Source organism: Artemia sp. Qi Xiang Cuo, chromosome 2, assembly GCF_049724085.1.
Source record: "Artemia sp. Qi Xiang Cuo chromosome 2, ASM4972408v1, whole genome shotgun sequence".
NCBI classification, from domain to species: domain Eukaryota; kingdom Metazoa; phylum Arthropoda; class Branchiopoda; order Anostraca; family Artemiidae; genus Artemia; species Artemia sp. Qi Xiang Cuo.
In genome coordinates, this window is record NC_142795.1 from 87,518,383 (window position 1) to 87,542,833 (window position 24,451).

Genomic DNA, 24,451 nt, shown 5'->3' on the forward strand with positions numbered 1-24,451 from the left:
CCAAACATTTTTAATAAATTTAATCAACCCAAACCGAAAGGATCTGCTGGAACTGGAATGTTTTGTTGTTTTTTTATCCGAAGCCAAAAAACTAGGAGATGCACCCAAAACTGTCTTCAACTCAGATTGGCTTGAAAATTACAGAAGATTTAAACAGGGTCAGGTAAAACTTATCAGGGACAATAATAAAAATACAAATGATCTACGACAAGTTGTGACATTGAAAACGGTTTTTTTTTCTTAATTTGTTTGTTTTCTCTGACTGGTTTACAGTTAAAAAGCATGTAGACTGGAGCAAGAGAGTTTCCTTTGGTCCAGTTAGTAGACACACAACATTTTGGAAATTCACTGGTTGTACCAATAAATGACGCAAGAATATCCTAAAAATGTTTCTCCTCCGACAATTGTTAGCCCTTAAGGGAGAGGAAATCATAATTTTATTTGTGGTAATTCCCATTTGATTAAAGTTAAACTTGTTTATTCATATTCATTTCTCTTCGTTTTAGGCTTTATTTATTCGCTTATACTAATTCCATTTGTTTTCAGGTAAATCCAATCAATATACATCATTATTTCTGCTCGTTTCGGGTTTTAATTTTGCTCTTTAGTTTTCGCTGAAAAACTTTTTCTTAAGTATTTTCTAAATTAATTAAAATAAGAAAAGAAAAAGGGACTCGACAGTAATATATATATAAGTATAATATATATAATGTGTTGTAATATAAGTAACGACATAATATAGGTAATGATTATGGTAATATAGGTAATGACAGTAATATAAGTATGGAGAAAAAACCTATGAAACAAATAAAATACAGTGTAATTTCTCGTCAACAAAACTTATAAAATGAGAATCAATAAACAATTTAAATTGCCTGTTAGCTAAGTATCCTGTACAGTTTATTTTCCCACCTCGTCTCCTTGGGCCTTTATTTCGCTGCTCCCTGGCTTGGGCATATACGACCACCATTTCGTTGTCGGGTCACGCACTTGCAGCACTTGCTACTTAGTTTTGACGGGAACTAGACGCTACTGCGCCTCATCCGGCTTCCATAATTTCACCAGTAGACGTTGAATCACGCAGTCACGCTCAAGCAACGGTAGTGTACCCAATTTCAAATTTTAAAATTATCGAAAACCCTCCAATAAAGAAAAACAAACTAAAAATCCATTTCATTCTCAAATGCTGCAGTTCTCACATTTTCCAATGACCTAAATTACAGATTACATTCATTGCCGATGACATTTTTAGTTGAAGCTATACCCAATCCCTGTAAACGTTTGAATACCTTTTCATGAACTGGCGGATAAATTTGAATTCTACTCCTTCATAATTTTGACTTTGACCATTCCCAGCCCATGATGTTCATCAAACTGTGAAAATCTTAAGTCGAATACTGTCACTATTTATTTATTTTCCAAAATATAAAATGAATTTTAAACCTTTAATACCTTCATTAGAATTTCCGTTTGTGAAGTATCCAAGAGGACTACCCGGTTTTACCCCAGTTCATCTCTGACTCGTAAACTGGGTCTTAAAAATGTACATAAAATACCCCCAGCCACCACCAACAAAAATATTATTGATGGAATCACCCCCCCCCCCCAATAAGAATTCTGAATATTGTTCTTTTTCTAAGTGAATTACAGTTTCCCTACTCAGTAATAAGGTCAACTAACAGTATATCAGTTCTAAAGTAGAGAAACCCCAAGTTTGAGGTAGGTCATCAACGATTTGGATTAGTGTTTCAACCCGCTTTGACGGCTGAGCTGAATGAACAATATTTATTTTGTTTCTCACCACGCCCGATTTCTCTTTCTTCCTCGTCACGAGTGTTCCGGTTATCTGTGACGCAATAGTCATTTCACAGTCTGCCTTTGATTCTCACGGAGTAATATGTCAAGAACTAGCCGGAGCAATAAGGAGTCTGTTTTTTATGGTATGTTGGTCCATTGGTTTTATGTATGGCAAGGGAGATGATGACATTTTTCTTACTGAGGCAGGGAATCAGGCCCATACACCCCTCCAGATTTTTCTGATATATAACTATTCTTTTAGGTTTTAACCCCCACCCCCTACAAAATAGATGTCCGCGGACCTGCCTGTTCTTGTTTATGTGCCTTTTTATTGATTTTTTGAAATATGTACAATTTTCGTCAAAATGAAATTGAATGCTGCTGTGGGATAGTCTCTTCTTAGAACTTAAAGAAAACCAGGTACTTCATGGGCGTATGCAGGATTAGGCAGCATACTGTCTAGGGGGGGAGTCGATAGTGTGATGGAGTTCTATCAACTGCTTTTTCCAAACCATCTGCTTTTCAGCCATATCTAATGTAAATTTGAAGGTCTAGGGGGGGCAGCTGCCCCCCCTCCCTACGCCCATGAGGTACTTACCTGTTATAGCGACCACACCAAATAAGTGAAGTTATGTTAATTCTATTGAAATATACCAAAAACGATAAAAAACAATACTTTAGTAACAAAATTATGGGAACTGCAACAGAGAATTATGGAAAGCAGGCTGCCAAGAACAAGTTATGTTAAATACCGAACCTAATCTAACCAACTCTATATATTAAATATTTAATTAAAATATACCTGCATAGTACTTTATCTGGCTCAGAGTATTCTGATTATCTCTGAGTAGACACGGAAAATCGGTCTCGTTACAAATCAAGGACAAAGTGTCGTCGCAATAACACGTAAGTACCGAAAACCAGACTGACTTTTCATAATCAGTACAAAATGAATACAGAAGTGCCAGAGATATTTTAGTAAGAGACCGAATCGTCCAAACGATGCCTGGAATCTGAACGTTTCGGTCATATCTCGAATTGCCGTCGTCAAGAGAAACAATTTGTTTGTTTGGATCGTATTTTCTACTACTACTAAGTACTTGTCATAATATAAAGCCATCGAAAAGGAGCATTGCAAAAAACCTTGCCCTTGCCACTTTCTTGGATATATTTGCCTTAAGGGTTGCCACTCCTCGAAAAGGGAGTGTCAGTTTGGGGGACAGTTCTACCCCTAGATTTGTTGCCCCGTCTCTAAATGTTGAAAAAATCTTATTTGCCCTCTTAGATTTTGAAAAAAATAATCGGTATTTGTCTTTTTTCCAGAACACACTCAACAAGTTCGCTTTCTTTGATCTGAGTAAACCGGTTTTTCTCTCGCATTTGGTTATAATTAGCTTATTTTTTCGTGAAATAAACGACGCAGGTATATTTTAATTAATTATCTAATATACAGAGGTGGTTAGGTTAGGTATTTAATATATTGCGTTCTGGGCGGCCTGCTTTCCATGATTCTTTGTTGTAGTTTCCATAATTTTGTTTAAAAGTATTATATTTTCTTCATATTTTGGTATGTGTCATTATGGTTAACCTAACTTCACTTCTTGAGTGTGTTTTGGATAACCGACAAGTGCAGAACATTCTGCCCTCGCCTCCCTCGCCTGTTTGTGAGATTTAACGGGCCTTTTTCGATGGGTTTTACGGTAAATGAGTTTGAACCGCTGTCGCCGGAGTTCTTATGCATGGCTTCATCAATTACGCTGCCAATAGGTTTTAATCGTATATTAGGTTCAATCATATAGGTTTATACAATCTGAAAAAAAAAAACTACCAAACTAAAACGCTGAAAACGCAAAAGTTGTTTGCTTTCCTAAGGAGCATCAATCGCATAGAACAAAAATTCTTGTAACCGACCCTCCAAATGGTATTCCTGCTATTTAAGATAGGACGTGCTGAGAGGGGAAGGGGCTTACCCCTTCCCCCTAAAAAAAGAAAAAATTGAAATTATCACAAATTTTTAGTGATTCATATTCAATTTGGAAAATAAAATCTCTTTCTTTTAAAATAAAGAGATTCCCCGAAATTTGTCTGCATACTTACCTGATTTAAGGGCCTTTGATTAAGGCCCCCTGTTTTGAGGCTGTATTGTTTTGGGGATATCTCCAAGGTTGAAATACTTGGTATAGCGCTGGCGTCTAACCTTCGATTAAATAACTGTAGTTTTCATTTCCAACCCTTTTGTATGATAATAAGGCCTTTTCATTAAGCTGCTCCTGACCTGAGGCACTCCTAGTATCCTGGTATATTCATAATTTCTAAGCATTAGTACGGAACGTCGCAATGCCAAATTTCTTTCCCAGGACAAAAAGGCCTTATAAACAAAAAAAAAATTAAATAAAATATAAAATATACGTTCGTAGGGTCATCACAGTTCTCGGGCGATTTTAGTTATCCTGGAGCTTCGTCTGGTGATCAAAAGTGAGCCTGTTTTTTATAGGTGTTTGACGGAATAGGGTATAAAACGCATCGGCCAATTGAAAAACCGGGTCTTTTGTTCTACGTTGATAAACCAGCTTTCTGGTATTTATAATTTTTGTTATTAGCTTCGAGGGGCTAATAACTGACCGTCGCAGGTGTCCCTTCCTTCATGCCTCCGGCTGTGCCTCCGTGCCTCCAGCCCACCTGAAACAGCATGTTCCTGGAAGCGAAGGAACAGTTTTATCTTTGGCTTATGGAAAGCGTACGGCGCGTTTTTTACGACGGCAAACTGTCTCCTCTTGAGAGGTTATCTTTACTTGGTCGTGTTGTTTACTGCGGTCGATATTGGAGATCCTGGGTCCTAAAAAGTGGACATTATGCTTTGAACGAGAATTTTATTACCACAAACCTTTACCATTGCCTAGAGATAAATATGCATTCCCTAGTGCTTCTCATTCGTCGATTCAAACGGCTTGGGCTCGAACGTCTTTTCAAACTCTCCGACATGAATAGCCAACCGTGTGAAGATTTTTTTAGGAAGATGCGGTCTCAAACCAGCACTTAAAGTACTGTAAGAGACTTTTCGTTCCTCCAACTTCTACATCGAATTCGTCGATATGAAAGTATAACGGACTTTAAAGCTCAATATTCTAATGAACAGTTGTCCTTGCCCAAGGCCAAGCGAGTTAGATCCATTGGTGTTGTGTCTGTCAGCTCCGATTTTTCTTTGCCCGGGGACGATGAAATCAAGCTCGAGCTAGGGCGAGCTCGTATTGAAAGCCAGCGAATAATGAAAGCCTTGATACCCAAAGATGTACTTTCTGCTTTCGGTCACCAAGTACCGAATGTTCGTCTTTCTGTATTTCACGACAGTGACTCAGACGATGACTCAGAGGAAAATACTCTGTCCGATAAGCACGAAAAGGCTTCCGCGACTGGCACTGAATCGGGCTCGGAAAGTGACGGCATCTTTGAAGATTTGCCAGTGATTGCTCACTGTCTGAAACACCAAGTTGAGAAAAATTGGGTTAGTGAGCCTGTGACGAACATAAAAAATTCTAGGTTCTGTCTTGTCAAGACTTCTGACGGCTCCATAAAACCAATAAAAAATCCACGATGTTGTGGCTTCTGAGGTAAAGCTTGAGAAGCTGAGTAGTGACCGATTAAAACGGGTGATGGTCCAGGGCCGACGAGCAGGACTACGTGAGTCGCCACAAACCAATGCAGAGGTCGGTGTGAAATCGGAATTGCGTAGCGGTGAATGGTGCGTTTATAGACCGGTTGGCAGGGGAAAGAGAGTATTAGTTGGGCGGGTCATACAGTGTGGCTACTTGTCTGGGCGAAGATGCCACTCTGTTGACACGCAGAATATGGCAATGCCGTTCCCTGACGACATAGGAATTCTGTGCCAGTGGTTCCAGCTGAATGCTGATCTCACATTAACTGCCGCATTGGTAGACCAGGGTTACTGTGACTCCAGCCTGTATATCATGCATTCAGCAGAACCCGTTTCTTTCATGTCAAAGCAGCAGATTCCTTTTTTTTAGTACAATTAAGAATCCGAGATCCAAGGGTGCGTCTTGGCACAGCCACTAAACAGAAAAGCAGGTATGATAAAAGGGAAAGGGATGTGTGAAGACGTGATAAAAGGCTACTTTTACCACTGGTCAAGCCATATTGAATTGGACTCCGAAGCGTAACGTCAATTCTTGGGCGGGAAATTCAAATAACGATGAAACGTGGATGCGTAGACACGTTTTTTCTGAGCTTTGGCGAATTGTTTTGGCCTAAAATATTTGTCGTAGATCCTACTAATCCACCAGAACGTTTTCACGTCGAAATAATACTTGGAATATTGACAATCAGTTGTTAGTTACAACTAGAAACCACGTTTCACGGTACTTTGATTTTCGCACCTTGCTTTTTACGTCATCACCGCGCAGCCCTATGTTGTATAACTTAAAAACCGTGTTCCCGGATTTTTTTTTTGAATTTCGGGACTTTTTTTTGAAGAAAAATCGGAATTTTATTTTTAAGCTGGTAGCAACGCTGCATGTGTAATAGGAAAAAGTGACACCATCAGTGCCATCGTAGGGTTACCTAGTTTTTGCATGGATTTCAAAAACTTGCAGTCCTCCGTTCTTCTTCTTTAGGTACACATCAGTTGTTTTCAGTCTTGGGGGTTCTTTTCCTTGCCAAATAAACCCGTAAATGATTTTTTCCAAGTTTTAAAAGATCGCTTTTGAAGGTGCTGAAATATTCGACAGATACCGAATAGCAGGCAAGCTGTATATATTTACATATTGCGCCCTTTGGAATATGCCTCCGGAGGCATGCCTCCGGAGTGCCTCCGTAGTAGAAGTGACCCTATTGACCCCGTACGAACACATGTGCTGCCATCTACAATTTAGTTTAATGCTGACGGGACATAATTTATTCAAGGATTATCGATCGAGTCTAATGTGGGTGTGTCAAGGTCAATCGATCTGTTGTTGTTGTTGTTTAGCCAAGTGCGAATGACATGAGGGGTGATTTACATAGTCGATGGGGGAATTATTGATTCACGAGCGTGGGGAATTATGAAACAATATGGTCATAGAGTCCCTAAGGAGAAAGATTACGTAATCGCTCAATGACCTCTTTTTCCAATATTGATTTATTGGTTGTTTCTCCGTGGAATAACTCGGGGGGGGACGCATGGTACACCTGCATATTTACTTAGACCGGGAACAATGTTATTTATGTATGACTCGAGGGGGAAGTGAATTTCCGTGGATTTACATCATCACTAGGGGAAAGTATTGAGTCCCGACGGGGGGAATTAAGAAACAAACATGGCTTCATTGTTGTTTGGCTAACCTAACCTGAGAAATTGATTTACATAATCGACGGGGGCATTATTGATTCACGAAGGGGTAATTAAGAAACAATAAGGCTTATTTATTCTCTTTGTTACATAATCGATAGTTGAAATTATTGATTAACTATGTGGGAAATAAGAAACAAACATGGCTTCATTGTTGTTTGGTTAGCTTAACCTGAGAAATTGATTTACATAATCGGCGGGGAAATTGTTTATTCACGAAGAGGGAATTAAGAAACATTAAGGCTTCTTTAATCTTTAGGCCTGAGGGATTTATTTATTATTGTTGTTTTTGGACAAGTGCATGCGAGGGGTGAATGTCAAGGTGTCCTGGAATAGGAAACAGTTAGATCACATGTGTCCTTCTCAGCCAATCAGAGAGTCAGATACATCCTCCTTCTCAGCCAATCAGAGGCCTGCTTACATATGATTTCTCCGTTATATAACAATTCACCCTTGAGATTTCGTATATAACGGGCATGCAATTTGATTAAATTATCAGAAAGTTCCAGAACACACTGGATAGAACACATGAAATTATTGATGAACTTGAAGCCTTGATCGCCACAATTAGCAATTTAAGTTCTGTTTTCATTTTTTATTTTCAAAATAAATTTGTTTTCCGTGGTCACCCTATACTATATTCGGGTAAAACCCCACCTCCCCCCTATACACACGACCCTATATGATGTTTATACTCGATAAAAAGTGTAAAATACGCTCTTTTTTCGCTATGTAAACCCCATCCTTCCGTCCCCAGCTGTTTACGACCTTAATTTTATTTTCGATAAATTCTATATCTTATCTAAAAGCAACGGTCAACTTTCTGTCATTCCCTTAATATACAGTCTGTTATGGTTTGACTTACAGAATTCTCGCAATGATTTAATTATAGGATAATTAGCTGTCACCCCTTTCCGGTGCGTTTACGAACGCAGCAGCCAAAGTCAAAAGGAACTGTTTCTCATGTCAAATTAAAACGCTTTCATGCAGACACTTGCAATTTATTAAGCGCAGGCATATACAACCTCTTTTTGGAGAACCAGTGAAATCTCTTTATTTTCAAATTATGATCTAACAATATATTTAGGACAGGGGTGAAAGGGGGAGGTGACCATGCCACAAGTCTATCGTAATCATTTTGAGGTGAACACAAACTTTTTCTTCACGTGAATAGTAATGGGGGGTGAGTATAAGCAAAAGACGCCGTGCTTTATTATGCTTAAATTGAATAGAATTTTTTCAATATCTTTAGGTGGATGGAAGGGATATGGTCCAATGTATTTTCTCAGGGATATTTTCCATGGGGGTTATTTTCCTTGGGCTTTTTTCCGGGGGGTGTGATATATATATAATCTAGGCTGACTTTTGAACGGCTCAGTGAGTCTTCTTTCACAGATTCAAAAAAAGAATGCAATTAGTATATTTAACGAAATTTTTTACGTTGTGCTTTCTTAGTGATAAATTCTTTGTCGAAACAAAATTACATGGATGATGATACTAACTTTCTTTCTGTAAAAAAGGGGCAAATTATTTCAATACTAACTTTTTCCCTTCTTTTTAAGGCCAATTGTGAAGAATGCCAATCCCCTCCACCCAAGAAAGTAAGAGTGGACGAGACAAGACCATCCATTATTAAGTACGATGGCTCGACCCCAAAACAACTGCAACCATCTGTGCAGACAACACTGCAATCAGGACAAAAACTAAAGAGTAAATGGACAACTGCTTTCTATGGACTACCTGCCCCGACTACACAAAGCCCGCCACCGATGGTGCAACAAGTTTCGCCTGGACCTTCGGGCATTCAAATACTGCAGCCGGGATATGCAAATGTAAGCGTTTTTTTCCTACCTTTCATATAGAAATATCTATCAATTTCATCCAACTTTTATAGGCCTTTTGCGCATGCAACATTTTCGAACATTGCGTAAAAGTATATCTCAGTGGGAATATTGAATGATTTTTCTCCCCAAAGGAAATATAATGTTCCCCCTTTTGAATCACGTCAAGTGCATGCATTCGCCCTTTTGCTAAATTAGATTAGTGAAGCCAAAAAAGGCACTATATTCTGGTCATAGTAAGGTTTGGTAATTTCTATTGCGATATAAACGAATGGTTCTCCTTGCCTCTACAAATATTATGATAAAAAACTTTATATCTGAATGAGTTGTATATCATGAGCGGAGATGGCTATCCTTTTCAAATCATGTTTTTTCACAGAGCAGATAAAAATTATTAATAAGAAATTTCTTTTGTATTAATTGTTTTAACAAAATCAAAATCTGCTATGTAATGTTTTCACCCTTGTCATAAATTAGATTAGGGAAGCCAAAAAAAAGTCACTATATTCTGGTCATAGTAATTTTTGGTAGGTTATATTGCGATATAAACTAATACGTCACCTTGCCTATACAAATATAAAAAAAAAACCTTTATATATGAATGTTTTGTTTATAATTTGAGTAGATGGCTATCTTTTTCAAATCATGTTTTTTTTCCCCGAGTAGATAAAGAGTATTAATTTGAAATTTTAGTGGGATGAATTATTTCAACAAAATCAAAACCTACTAATAAATGTTTTAAATTTTAAATATCTTATACTACTATACGATAGGTCACGGGTCCGGGGGGTGCGGTGGGGGCAAGGTTAGGGAAGTGCCGGGTGAGGTGCCACGGGTCCGGGAAGTGACATTGGGATGTACCACGGGCCCAAGTAGCATCGCGGGAAGCGATGAAGGTCCTGGCAGCAACCACGAGATGTGCAATATGCTCGGAAAGTGCCTCCGAGAGGTGCCATGGGCAAGGGAAAGTGTAAGAGGATACGCCCAGGGCCATGGAAAGTACCCCAGAGATGCGCCACGGGGTAGGGAAAGCTTCCCAGGATGCACCACGGGCCAGGGAAAGCACTACAGGGGTGTCCCCCAGGCTAGGGGAGCGCCACAGGCTGCACCATAGGTCAGGGAAAGTACCCCAGGAAGCGCCCTGGATCCGAGAAGTCTCACGGGGGAAGCACCGAAAAAAAAAAAAAAAAAAAAAAAATTTAAAACTGAAAAAAAAATACAAAATTTTTTCCTTCTATTTAATATATTATATTATCTTAATTCTTATGAACAAAATTCTATTAATCAATAATATTCAAAATTTTAAAAGCAGTAGGGGAGGATTTGAACACTGAAAATAAGCTATTTTTTCATTTACAGATTGTCCTGGTTCCATACTCGCCGTCTCCCCCCTGCTCGTCAGTTGGAGAAGGAGAAGAACATACACATATGGAGCTCCCCAACAATTCACTATGTGATGATTTACATCAAATTCCAGATAATATTGACGACTTTCTAGATGATTTTTTAATTAATTTAGATAATAGCACAGTTGAACCGGGGTACTTACCATTGATAATACAAAACACTTTGAAATTTTTCTCCTTTTTTCCCAGGTATTAACCAGGGAACAATCAACCATCCTAACCAAACATGACTCAACTACGACCAACTGAGGTGGAGCATTCACCATATATTGTTGAACAGCTGTGATGATGTGGTAATCTCCCCGCGTGGGAGGGAGGTACAACTCTCCCAGAATGTCAGCTTTCCAACAGAATTTTAAAAAATATAGTTGTTTTAATCGCAATGTTCGGTGACCATTTTAATTAACTTGTGTCTGGTAATTTTGTTTTTAACCCTGTAGAAATTGTACACAACTATGTAGATAAAATTCTTGCGCTTCTGGAGAATAAAATTCAGTTGTGGGGAGGTAGGGATTCAATTTAGGTATCCATTATTTTAAAAGTGTTTTATTTGAATGATGGAAAAAGTGAAGTTTACTATCATTTTATGCATTCCGAGATGCGTTTGGTTAATTCAAATTTAGAAAATTTTGGGGGTGTTTTCATGGATTGGGTCGATCAAATTATAATGAATTTCGAGAACTTTAATGAAAATGGTAGTGGATCTATAGTTCTTTTTGTTGAAAATTTAAGCGTAAATATATGTAAATTTAAGAAAGATTTTATTTTAAGAGGGGGGCAGGCGGGGGGCCTGAGAGGTCAGTAGTTTTAAAATATAATCCAGATCTAGTAGGGTGTCGTGGTGTCCAGCAGATTTGTTTTGAAACAGGTCAAAAGTATTTCCGATATGCTTTCCTCATCTCAGCAGTCGAGCCTCTAACTTGGGACGCTACCAAGAAGAATTTAAACTATTGTGCTATACATGAGAAGGAGGGGTCCGATTTTCCCATTGTAGATTTTTCTTGCCTAGAAGGAAAATACCCAGTGACGCTAAGATCTATTGACATGTTTGAAAGGGCTAATGCCCATTTAAATATTGGCATTACTGTGGTACAATACGAAACAGAATTTGAAGATGGGGTTCGTTTAAAAAAGAAGGGGGTGGTCTTCCCCGTAAGGGGTCCCTCAGTTGATTTGGTTAAACACTGGGTTTGGTTGCTTTACACACCACCTAGTCAACCGAACACAATCGGTCATTTTAACCCTATCACTGACATTAGTAGAGTTCTGGGGGGTGGTAAGAAACAGAGTGCCCGTTTCTACTGTCCAACATGCCTATCTAGATTTTGGACTGAACTAAAGCTGCGAAATCACATGAGGCATTGTAGCCGCCACGGCTACCAAACACTGGAATCGGTTTCAGGGGATAGGTCAATTCTACATTTCAAAATTTTCCAGAACAATCTTCTCCAGTGCAAAAAAATCTCTTTGGACTGTGAGGCTCAGCTGGTGGATGTGAATGACCCCTAATATCCAAACCGAGTCAAAGAACATCAGGCCGTAGCAGTGTCCTACGCCCACGCGCAAAGAGACAGTTCTAACACCATGCAGTTGTTAGAAATAGTTGAAACATTGGATGAGCGGTAGTGCATGGACAAGGCATTGACTAAACTGTTTGGCACGGCTAATGGTGCTATTTCGCTTTTGAAAAATACCCATTATCCAATGGTGTTGTCTGCAGAGGATCGACACACGATTAAAAATCAAAAAATATGTTGGGTTTGTAAGGGGGAGTTTGCAGAGGTGGATAAGGGGACTAAAGGGAAAAGAGGGGGAGGGGGAAAGTTAGAGATCATGACCATTTGTGGCAGGAAATATCCTCGGGGGGTAGTAATTTTAGAGGGGTTGCGCATCAATCATGTAATTTAAATGTTAGCGAGCAGTTTTTTTATCCCGGTTTGGATTCATAACTCCCCTTATGGCTTGAAATGTACAGGCCAATTACTTTAAATTAGGACCCTAGCTGGAGGGGAAGTAGAGATTTCCTGGTTCTAGAGTTAATCTATCTTTAACATAATTCCCAAATCGGCCGAGACGCTCTTAATTATCGAGCTTAAATGGCAGGCAGTGGATAATCGGCATACGTGCTGGAATAAAATCATGTTTTTAGATTCCTTTAGTTTTTCCCCCACGGCATTGAGTCAATTGATTCAAGCGCAAAAAGCGACAATTTTGATAGCTTTCTATTGCTTAAACACCACTTTCCAGACAGTGAAATTTATGACTTATTGACATGCAAAGGTATATATCCATACGATTATTACTGTTCTGGCGCACGCTTAAGTGAGGAGAAACTACCTCCAATTGAAGCTTTTTACAATTCATTGACCAACAGTGAATTAACGGCCAATGAGTATGAGTTTGTCAAGAAGGTTTGGTTCAAGGGGGATTGTAAAAATGGGTGGGAATATTGTAGACTGTACTTGACCAGTGATATTATAACTTTGTTGGATAGAGTCTGTAAGAACACAGACCAAATCTAGTCAGAGTTCGGGTTATAGTGAGGTTACTCATGGTCCACGCCCACGTTTTTGCGGTAATTAATTTTACAATTTAGAAATGGTTGCCTAGGCATAATAAATGACATAGACCAACACATGTGTTTTTAGCGGTCACTGAGGGGTGGGTCTGTTTTTCCTGGGGACCGTATCTTATCAACTGATCAGAGCGGACAAAGCAGTAGGGTAGAGTCAAATGCAGTGTTCTTGGACATGAGCTGGTTGCACCCCTCGGCAATATAACACTACTCTTTGCCGTGTGGGAACAATCAATGGCTTGAGAATCCTTGTGAGTTCCCCGACATTACCATCGTCGAGGACAATTGGCCACAAGGATGGTTCTTTGAAGTTGATGGTCACATTCCGCTGGCGCTTCACGACTCAGTCAAAGATTTTGTCTTTCCTTGAATCAATCGACCGGTGAGCAGGGACTCTCTGAGCCCCTACAATCGTTCATTGGTTGAGGATATGGGGATGCACTGGACTCCCTCCAACCAGAACCTTTGGGCTTATTTTGACAATACGCATAATATTTTTTTTCACCATGTGTTATTGCATTGTATGCTGAGCACTGGCTTCAAAATCCCCAAAATACACAATGTCCTGCATTTCAATCAGCGACCCTACTTGAAATGTTGTATTGACAATTTTGTAGATAAACGCTCTAGGGCAAATTCAAAGGTGGAGAAGGAAATGTATAAGCTCATTCTAAATTCAGCGTTTGGCAAAATGTGTGAAAGCGTACGTAACAGATCTCGCTGTGACGTCGTGACTGACCCTCTAGAGTGTGCACAAATTATTGCCGACCCTAATTTTACATCATTCACGAGCATAAAGGCCGGCATGGTTCTTCTACACAGGCGAAAGCGAAATGTGGTACTGAACAAGAATATTGCAGGAGGTAGTTCAGTACTGGAAATTTCAAAAAAGCTCATGTTGTCGTTCTATTACAATTTGTGCATGGTGCACTGGCCACGGATGGGGGAGGTTAAAGTTGACTAAGGTGATACAAACTCCCTGCTGTTACTGGTAAATGGGACTGAATTGGATTTATTGGGTGATGTGCAAAAGGAGGAACACATCAGCTCGCGGATGGATTTCACCAACTGGAATCCATCACTCTACCCCGAGCTGGTGAAACGTCAAGCCCCCAACCAACTATTAAAATTAAAATCAGAGACGGGGAGTGATTTGATATCCAGGGGGGTGGTCCCGGGTCCCAAAGTCTAGTGCGTTGAATCACATCGTGGGGAAGAACAGAAGGCATGTAAAGGGATGCCTACACATTTTGTAAAGAACACTTTCAACATGAGTGTCTACAGAGACTATGTAGAGAGTAGCCTTGTGCCAAGAGCACAAGTGCTTGCAATTCGCTCTCTACAGTATAAAAAGTATACTGTAAGAGTGGAAAAGAATGCAATGTCATGTATATCCGACAAGGTCTATGTGCTCGAGAATGGTGTGACTGTCCTACCCCACGGCCACTATCGTATTTCAGACCGAGTTGAATGCATTGACTATCGCAATCAACTAGGTCTGGATAAATTAACCTAGCCTGAACTAACCATCCCTCAACCTGTTCATAAATTAACCTAACTCAACTGTTCATCTAACCCAAGCACTAGCCATCATCACCACCACTACTAACCCAACCTCAACTACCCTGTAGCAGCCGCAGTGATGACAACTATTGTTTTTCGCCCCGCGGCTCCCGGGGGGGGGTCCCTTCCCGCGGCTGCCCAGGGGGGGGGTCCCGCCCACGGCCGGCTGGCCCCCTGCGGTCCGGGAGGGGGGGGACCCACACAATTAAATTCATAATCAAGTTCAACTGTGCTATTGTTCCCCTGAGTGTGTGTCTGTTTTTTCTGTTGTACAAAAAGTGTTATTGTATAGAAAAGTGTTTAAGTTGACAAAAAAAAGTGTTGTATAGAAGTGTTGTTGATGATGGACAAAAAGTGTTTTTTTTTTATTTTATATAAATTATTGTACAGAGAAGTGTTTTTAAAGACAATAAGTGCTTATTTATAAAGTTTTATCATTGCCCTTTTCTGTTCATGTTTAACAAATAGAGTTTTAATTTTGACCACCGGAGAAATTTTGTCAACTGTTCTTGTTGAACAAGTGTTATTAGTATTTTTATTGTTGTGCATGTTGACTGCAAATATTTGTTTTCATGCAGTGTCGAAATAAATGCTGCCATGAAATATTGTTTTTTTTGTTGTTGTTCTTAAATAGATAGATCTATGGGGAAAATTATTACTTATTCATTGAGCAAATATGATTTAGAGTTAGTTGTATTCCGACTGTTGTCCCCAACAGCAGCAGCATGTATCAATTTAAAACACCCTTCAGATCGTTTCTGTGTGGACCCTCATTATCGGCGAAAACAACACTTTTAGCTAGAATAATTCAAAATTGCGATAAAATGTTTTTGGAAAAGCCGAAAAAAATCTACTATTGCTATAGTATTTGGCAGGAGTCCTATGATAAAATAAAAGCTATTGTCACAACCATACCAATACAATTCATACGAGGACTTGATGTTTTCAATAGTATTGAATCGAACTCGTGGTTGATTATTGATGATTTGGCTGAATCCATTGAACAGTTCTCACAGGAAATGCTACAACTGTTCACCGTTCGCTCCCATCATGAACACATTTCCGTTACCCTAGTTCTACACAATCTGTTTCATCAGAGCAAATGTATGCGAACCCTTGCTTTGAATTGCACCGTTTATATTATCTATCGAGTCGTCCGTGATTCTAGCTCGCTCATAACTCTCAATAAGCAGATATACCCCGGCGCCCCTAAATTTCTGTTGTCAGCGTACACTCAGGCGACTAGCAAGCCCTACGGTTACATTTTGTTGGATCTTAATCAGAGCACGCCCGAGGATCTACGTGTAGTCACCGACATTTTCAACAATGAAATTACTGTATATCTTCCGGTGAACAGTAGAAAACACTAATAGTCGCCATTATGACACTGAAGAAACTACACGAACAACGGCATCTGTTTTCCGTTTTAAGCACTTCAAAACCGTTGCTTAGGAAGGCTATACTCAAGCATGGGGTTGACAATGATTTCATTAATCTAATATCTGAACTTTGTTTAAATTTAACTGAGGGCAATGTTCAACTGCCAGAAGGTGTTAGACAACAGACAAAGCAACATCGTTCCACTGTACGCGCCTTGGCTTGTAAAAACAAGGGAAAAAAATTTAAAAGAAAACGGCTCCTTCAGGCGGGCGGTAGCTTTTTCACACTTTTACTACCGATAATTGCAGGACTTGTAAACAGTTTTCTCTAGTGAGAGAGAGAATGGCAAAAACCTATAAATTGACACCTTTTGAACTTGTCCTCTCGCCCATCGAACATTTTGAAGACAATCTAAGCAAATTCATTAACGATGAGAATATTGCCGATGACAAAAAACTGCTTTTGCTTCAAGATTCATTGCGACGTGTGGACAAACATGAACCATATCGTGAGAGACCTGCCACCGTCGTCACTGATCCCCCTAAACAGGAAATATCTCCTCAAGATTCTGCAGCAGCACTGCAATCAAAGGAGAAGGAATTGAATTCGATTGTATTGAAAATTGGAAACCTATTGCCTTTGACCTATCGAGAACAGAGTAAAAGAGTATTATCTTATCTCATGTTGGAAACTGGCGATGAGCATCAAGTTCAAGTCGAGAGCACAGGGAAACGAATTATAATTCAGGGAAAAAGTTATAATCTAGTTGATTTAATTTGTGATATGGTGACGAATCGTAAAGGACTCTTATCCTTTGACGATAATCTATACACCTTTCTGTGTGCAATAAACTTTCCGAAAAGTCTTATTGGCAATAAGCAAATTCTAAAGAAACTAAGAGAATATAGTCCACCAACAACAACACCATCATTTAAAAAAGAAGAAGATTCAATATTTGAAGATACTATCAGCAGCACCAATGATTTTACAACACCTGTGGCTGCTAGTCAAAAGCGAAGACGAATTGATTCGCCCGCCAGTGTGCAAAAGGGGAGTGGACATTACACTACGTGTTTACGCTCGAAATGGATGAAGTTTTGAAAGGTGTCTATGAAAATATTGGCGAAGCGGGAAGTTTAAGTTCCCCCAAAACTCTTTCCAAAGCTGTCTCAGGCCCCACCACAGCATTGAAAAATGCAATAGAGTATCTAGAAAGTTAGCCGAGTTACACACTAAATCGGAATCAGAGGCTTCGCAGTAACAAATATCGACAAACTAAAGCCTTTTTCCCTCTACATATAATGCAAATGGATCTTTTAACTTTAGACACACTTCAACAACGTCACAATGTGCCCTACAAATATATTCTGGTGGCAATCAGTATCTTTAGTCGCTATGCCTATGCCAGTCCACTACGATCAAAGAGAGGTGTTGAAGTTGCTCGGGCCATTGAAAGTATTCTTGAACAGGATTCATATAGAAAAATTCAATCGGATCGTGGCAGTGAATTTGTTAATCCCCATGTGCAAAAGGTTCTTTTGAAATATAATACAATACTTTATCATAGTCACAGCCCGATAAAGGCTGCATGGGCTGAACTATTAATAAGCACGATTCGTCTATTAATTTCAAGATATTGCACATTGAAAAATACATCGGCTTTTATTCATTATTTAGATAAAATCATGTTGATTTATAATCAACGACCCCATCGATCTCTGTCCAACTCAAGCCCTCGGGATGTTCACTACAATGAAAATACATTTGATGCTTTTCTAAAGCAATACTCCAATGGTGACAAAGAGAAAAAAAAAAGAAATTCAATGTTGGTGATACTGTTCGAATAAATAGAACCACCAATATTTTTGAAAAGGGGAATTATTTATGGAGCACTGAACTTTTTAAAGTGTCTAAAATCCTTGACACCAAACCCATAACTTATCGACTGCGAGACACCAAGTATTATGAGAGTTTCGGTGGTTTTTATGAATATGAACTGCAAAAAGTTAGAAACACCAGTGAAATGTATCAAATTGAAAAGATATTAAAGAGTCGTACACGCCATGGTAGGAAACAGGTGCTTGTTTGCTGGCTATGATACAACTCAGATTTTGATTCTTGGATCAGTTCTGAAGATATTAAAAATACCCAATAATTTCTATGTGACTTCCATGTCCAACGTTTCCGATCCTCTCTACAATGATTTAAATAGAACAAGTGATTTTTGGACGAAACTCTTCCCCACCATCAAATTTGATAGAAAGTGTGAAGTGGCTCTTGCTGATTGTATTCTCAAAAATAACTACGACATCCTGATAAAAGATCGTGAATATGAAAAAAAAATTAGACCCTATGATTGGCCACCACCACCAGGTGATCAAGAACAAATTCAAAAAATCAATTGGTTGGATTATCCATATATTGAATTACCCTACGAGGAACTCACCTGTATGAATGATTTATGTCGTACTATCAATAAAAGAATTTCCGCTCGTAAAAAGGGTGCTTTTCATTTCAACTATTCAAAGGAGGAGGGCAAGATCTACATTAGTTCACCTATTGCCGGTGAAAAGGTTATTCTCAACGATAATCTAAAGGAGTTTCTTGGCTTTAAGCTGAATATAATCAATGGTAAGAGTGCTGGAAACACTAATTTCATTTTTACTGACTACCCGCCTGCCTTCTCCACAGACACCTGTATATTTCTCTATGCTTCATTTTTGGAAACATCTCGGGTTGGTAATTCAAATGTTCCCCTCCTACGAGTTCTTGAACGAAAAACAAATCAAGAACATATTCAACACAACAATATAAAGCATCTTCAGTATATTCACGTAAACACTTCCTATTTGGAACTCTGTAAGTTAACACTAAGAACCGAATTGGGTGATCCCAAAGCAATTTCAAAAGGTTTGGCTGTGATTACATGCCATTTTCGACCCATCATTCAACAGCACGATGTCTAATAAAAAAGTGGTATTCACTTGTCTTGATATTGACTGCTATGTTAATACTCTTGGCCCGAGACAACAGGGTAATGGAATGGACTATTACAAGGGTAATATGTCAGTGTCTGGCTATGTTCTTGGCGGTTGGTTTGCTAAGATATTTCGCTCTGTGCTACATCTGGCTAGAAAATATCTTTTATTGATTGTGACAGATTTTGCATCCTCTACACTATACGATTGGGGCTCTGGCAAGGATTTTAAAAAAAGTGCTACGGAAAATCTTAGGTCCAGTGCGCGAACCCTTGGCGAGAAATTAAAACAGAATGGTAAAGGCTTAAAAAGGTCAAGAAACAATGCATCCCTCATCAGTCTCCACTCAGGACGGAAACGTAAGACATCCCTTTTGTCAAAGAAAAGAAGGAAAAAGCCGACACGTAGTGTAACGAGAAGTCCCAGGAAGAATAGAATTGTCAGATCGAAACTAGATTTCTTCTCCTAAAATGTCCTACCTACCGCATAAGGATTCCCAACCTTCAATCACCTCCTCATTGAATCTATTCAATTCTGAAAATGTTGATGTGAGTGTACAACACGGATACCATTAATAATTTTATCATCAACAACCCCTCTCCTATAATATCCACTTTCAAATTTATTCCAATGAAGACTACTTTATGGACATGTCTTCGACATTTATAGATTTACAAATGAAAGTCCGTAAATCCGATAATACAATGCCAATTCGGGCCGATGGAATATCCTATGAAAATTGTTTATTACATAATTTATTTCGTCAAATCAGTGTCTACATCAATGGCACGCTGGTGAGCACAAGCAACAATCTCTCGAATTATACAAGCTACATGCAATTCATGCTAATGACACCCAAGTCATACAATGAATTGAGAGGCACCTCCAATGGATATAAATATATTACTAATACTGATAGTACAGATGCACTTAAAAATGCTACAACTAGTGACTTACATCTAGTGGGAAAAATCTATCATGAAATATTTAATATACCCCAATGGCTTCCGCCCAATGTTAAAGTGGATATAAAACTAACGCTTACACCCTCCAATTTCATATTGAGAAAAGAACTTGCTGCCAATCCTGATGTAAATCTCTCCCTCACCTCGGCAATGCTTCATGTACGCAAACAACAGGTTATGAGTTCTGTTGCTTTGGCCGTGGAAAAACTGAGAGCCAATGGCAACAATGTGAAACTACTTGTTCCACATACAATTACCAATCAGCGTCACATTGCAATGGGGTCACGCACCTTCACCGATTCATCCTTTATCAATGGTGAAATTCCCTCGAAATTGGCTTTGGCATTTGTAAAAAGCGCCAGTGCAATAGGATCATGGACAGAATGTCCACAGATGTTCAAGATGTTTGGACTTTCATCTCTTGTATGAAAAGTAAATTGTATCCCACTCTACAATCTATCTTTTGATAGATTCTATAGAACATTGTATGAGTTGACAATGCAAACCTTATATCATGACTCACAACTATTCGAAAAAAGTATAACCAAAGATATGTTTGCTAAAACACATGGAATTATTGTACTGTATTTTTAGGGCACACAGGATGTGACTATAGCACGTGCAGGGAATGTGCTTTTAGAGTGCACATTTACCGACCCATTGGCTTAGATTATTGCACTAATCTCACTAAACCAATATGAAACCTCTTGGGAAATCACGCCCGACGGCAGTGTTCTACTAGACTTGGCGCCATGAACACCAGTCAAATAATCAATGTATTTAATATGGACCCCTACATGTCCCAGTACAAATCCTATTGTCTGCCCTCTGACTTTCTTGGAAAAATTCATCGTGTCAACAATACCTTGATTATTGTTAATAGCAGTCCGTCGACTGTGCTGACGGGTCATTGGCTGTGCATCTTTCAAACAATGAAGACGATTGAATTTTTTGATCCTCTTGGTCTATCCTATACATTCTATACACCTCACATCAGCACCTATATTGAGAGCAGTGGGAAAACTATTATTCAAAATCAAAAGAGGGTGCAGGATATAACGACTAAAAGCTATGGATTCCATACACTACTATATTTTGTTTTCCGATGTCGTGGCTATACTTACAAGCAGTTCCTACACATAGATGTTGAAAACCAACGTCGGTACGACTTTTTAGTGGAAAATATCCTCTCAAATATATCTAGTATTGATTTTAGTTCCCTAAGAGTAAAGTGCTTAAAAAATTTTAGTGACTTTGTTTATTAATAAAATGTATATATATACAACAACGTCTTTAAATCTACACTTTAGATTTCTTCATATTCGATGTATAGGCAACTGTCTTGAACCACTAATGCCGGTAAATCATTTGGATTCACTGTATCTTGATTGACTGCAAAGTCAGGGTCACATTTTCTACAGTACAATGTAACTTCACTCTTGTCATATTGCTTTGTATAGTCAATGATACTATTTACATTCATATTATGAAATTCAAAAGTTTCAATCTGTATATTTGAAGAAATTTCACATACAGTGTTTTCAAATGGTGAATCACATTCAGTCACAGCCAAATAAAAATCACTTGGTTTATAGTCATAGTAGGTGGTGTCATCACAACGATGACGTAGAAACCAAATTGTCTTGTTACCCCAACAGTTGAATCGTAGACCAGATTCCTCTTCCCAGAATAATTTAAATCCACGACGATACCAATCTCGTAGAAATAAACTAAAATCACGTTTGAGATTCTTTCCAATCATAGCGGGGTAAGTATTCTCCCACTGATCACATTTATCATAGTGACAATTGTAGCACAGGTGCCCTCTAGGATGAGAGTCACACACCTCCTCAAGACATGAATTACATCCTTTAATTTGTACTGCATAGCCTCTATGTAATTTACAAGGATTACATAATTTACACTTTTCACTATAGTCATCAATAATTGTACAATTCTCACATTGATTCCAACTGCCGAGAGTATACATGCACAATGGACATATATAGAACATTTTTCGGTTTCCGATGTCGACTCACTCACAGCTAACACGAAACTGATCCTCTTCGTTCGAGAAATTCAACGTGTTGGACATGGTGGGAGAGAGGAGTAACTATGTGTCATTACCTCTTTCAGATGATGGGGGGAGCCATCTACGTTGAATCCAGTGGCAATATTTTCAAAAGTATATCCACAATATGATTCTGCTTTTTTCCAATTAATATATCAATAAATTGACTATAAGCATTTGAGTCACATCGTAAAAGCTTCATACAATAGTCCAATGGGGGAGAATCACTCCTCATTATATTGTCAAGTGTTCCCCGACAAGAGAATATCCTGCGTTTAAGAGATAACTCGAGAAAATCATCATCCAAAATCAAATGTTTTTCCATAAACACTAGATTGGATCTAAGTCTCTATCTTTCAAATTTATTCATTTTTCAATCCTTTCACTCCGACTTAAGACTCTAGACTGATCCTGATTCGTCAACCCTCACAATAAAAGAAAGGTGAACTTTTAGAGTTTAAAACAATATTATTGAATAATTACAACAACAACAACAACATCAATAATATAGAGCATGTACAATTAACGATACTGTTTATTGTCTTCAATATGTTTCACCAATGCACTTAAAGCACATTGAAGTCTATTCACATGTGCTATATCAACTTTAGTGGCGAAACATAATTGATCCTCTATTTTAAATTTTCTCAAGGATATCACATATCTTGCATATACTGCATCCCATTCCAGACAAAGCCGTGAACCTTTCGTGATTCCCACTGCAATGTTTGGTGCTCTTGTACTATTATCAGCAACTCCACTATCAACTTCTAATAGGGTAAACATTCCACTCATCGCCATCGTCAACACACACACAAATATATATCCAAATGAGTAAAGTCAAACTGTTCTTCTTCTTCTCACTCCTTTGAATTTTATTCACCGACTAATAAAACTATACAAAAAATCCCTTCCTTATTTTCCCTCCGCCGATAATTTGTAACCGACTCGCTGATTGGCTTAAAAAGGAGATGTAACCGACTCGCTGATTGGCTGAGAAGGAAACACGTGATCTAACTGTTTCCAATTATCGGATCAATAACATTCCCAATCGATTACGCAATCAAGTTCTCAGACATTCACTTCCCCCTCGAGTCCTAGATCAATAACATTGTCCCCGTTAGAATTCAATGCGCATGTGCACCCTTCGTCCCCCCCCCGAGTTATTACACTTAGAAACAACAAATAAATCGATCTTGGAAAAAGAGGTCATTGAGCGATTACGTAATCTTTCTCCCAAGGGACTCTATGACCATATCGTTTCATAATTCCCCATGCTCGTGAATCAATAACTCCCCCATCGATTATGTAAATCAATCCTCATGTCATTCGCACGTGGCCAAACAACAACAACAACAGATCGATTGACCTTGACACACCCCCATTAGACTCGATCGATAATCCTTGAATAAATTATGTCCCGTCAGCATTAAACTAAATTGTAGATGGCAGCACATGTGTTCGTACGGGGTCAATAGGGTCACTTCTACTCTCCGTGCCTCATGCCTCCAGGTGTCCCTCAAAATACCCAGTTGTTAACCCCTCGATTAGCTTTCCGCCCAGAAATTATTCCGTATATGAAAGGGGCTGTCCCCTCCTCAACCCCTCGCTCTTTACGCTAGAGTTTTTATTGTTTTAAAAAAGCAAAGTTGTGAGTAAGAGTCAAACTTAGCGTAAAGAGCGAGGCGTTGAGGAGGGGGCAGCCCCTTTCATATACGGAATAATTTCTGTTCGTTTTAAGTTTTAATGTCGCTCCCTACTTTCAGTTTAAAAAAATTGTTTTTTTTTAATTAAATTTTTGAACCGTTTTTGAATTAATACAGGTTTTGATTTTGGCTCACAGTACATGAATAATTCAAACAAAATTTGCATATTAGTTTTACTTTTATTTGGTTAAATGGCTTTCTGAAATATTGTTTAATTTTATTTACGAACGTTTTTATTAGTAATAAATATACATAACTTACGAATTAACTTACGTAACGAACTTCTAAATTCATGTATTTTTAATACATATATTAGGGGTTCGCCCCCTAGTCAATACCTCACTCTTTACGCTAAAGTTCGGATTCTGTTCCAATTCTTTAAAAATGACCTCTTAATCACATTAAGGCCGTTAATTAGAATAAATAGCTCTTGTGGAAGTACTAAAATATCTTTGGCTTAAAAAGCGAGGTATTGACTAGGGGGCGAACCCAATCATATACGTAATAATTTTGTTCGTTTTAAGTTTTAATGTTGCTCCATACTTTCAGTTGAAAAACTTCTTTTTTTTAATATAATTTCTGATCGATTTTCAAATAATGCTGGAAAATCCGGCACCCCCTTCATATCAATTTCCCATCACCAATGAAAACTTCCTCCATGGAAAGATCCTCCCACATAGCCCCCGACACTCCTCCGCAAATACCAGAAAATATCCCCTGAAAACGTTTGCATACTTCCCAATAACCAATACTATATGTAAATATTGTGTAAAGCTTATAACTTTCAGCCCTCCTCCCGGGGACTTTTGGGGATTAAGTCATCCTAAA

The 24,451-nt window shown here is 38.7% G+C and overlaps 1 protein-coding gene across 2 annotated transcripts in view; it reads left to right on the plus strand.

Annotated features, from left to right (window-relative positions):
* The first annotated feature begins 1,870 nt into the window (after positions 1-1,870).
* The window catches only part of LOC148955750 (organic cation transporter protein-like), a 147,152-nt gene continuing 124,571 nt past the window's right edge, over positions 1,871-24,451 (plus strand). Inside the window, exon 1 of one of the 2 annotated variants that reach the window (XM_089104074.1) lies at positions 1,871-1,940. Coding sequence is in view for 1 of the 2 variants with exons in the window: in XM_089104048.1 (XP_088960174.1) it covers positions 1,898-1,940 (43 nt within the window). In the remaining variant the exon portion in view is untranslated. The remainder of the gene's footprint in view (positions 1,941-24,451) is intronic. The other variant, XM_089104048.1, reaches the window with a different exon arrangement.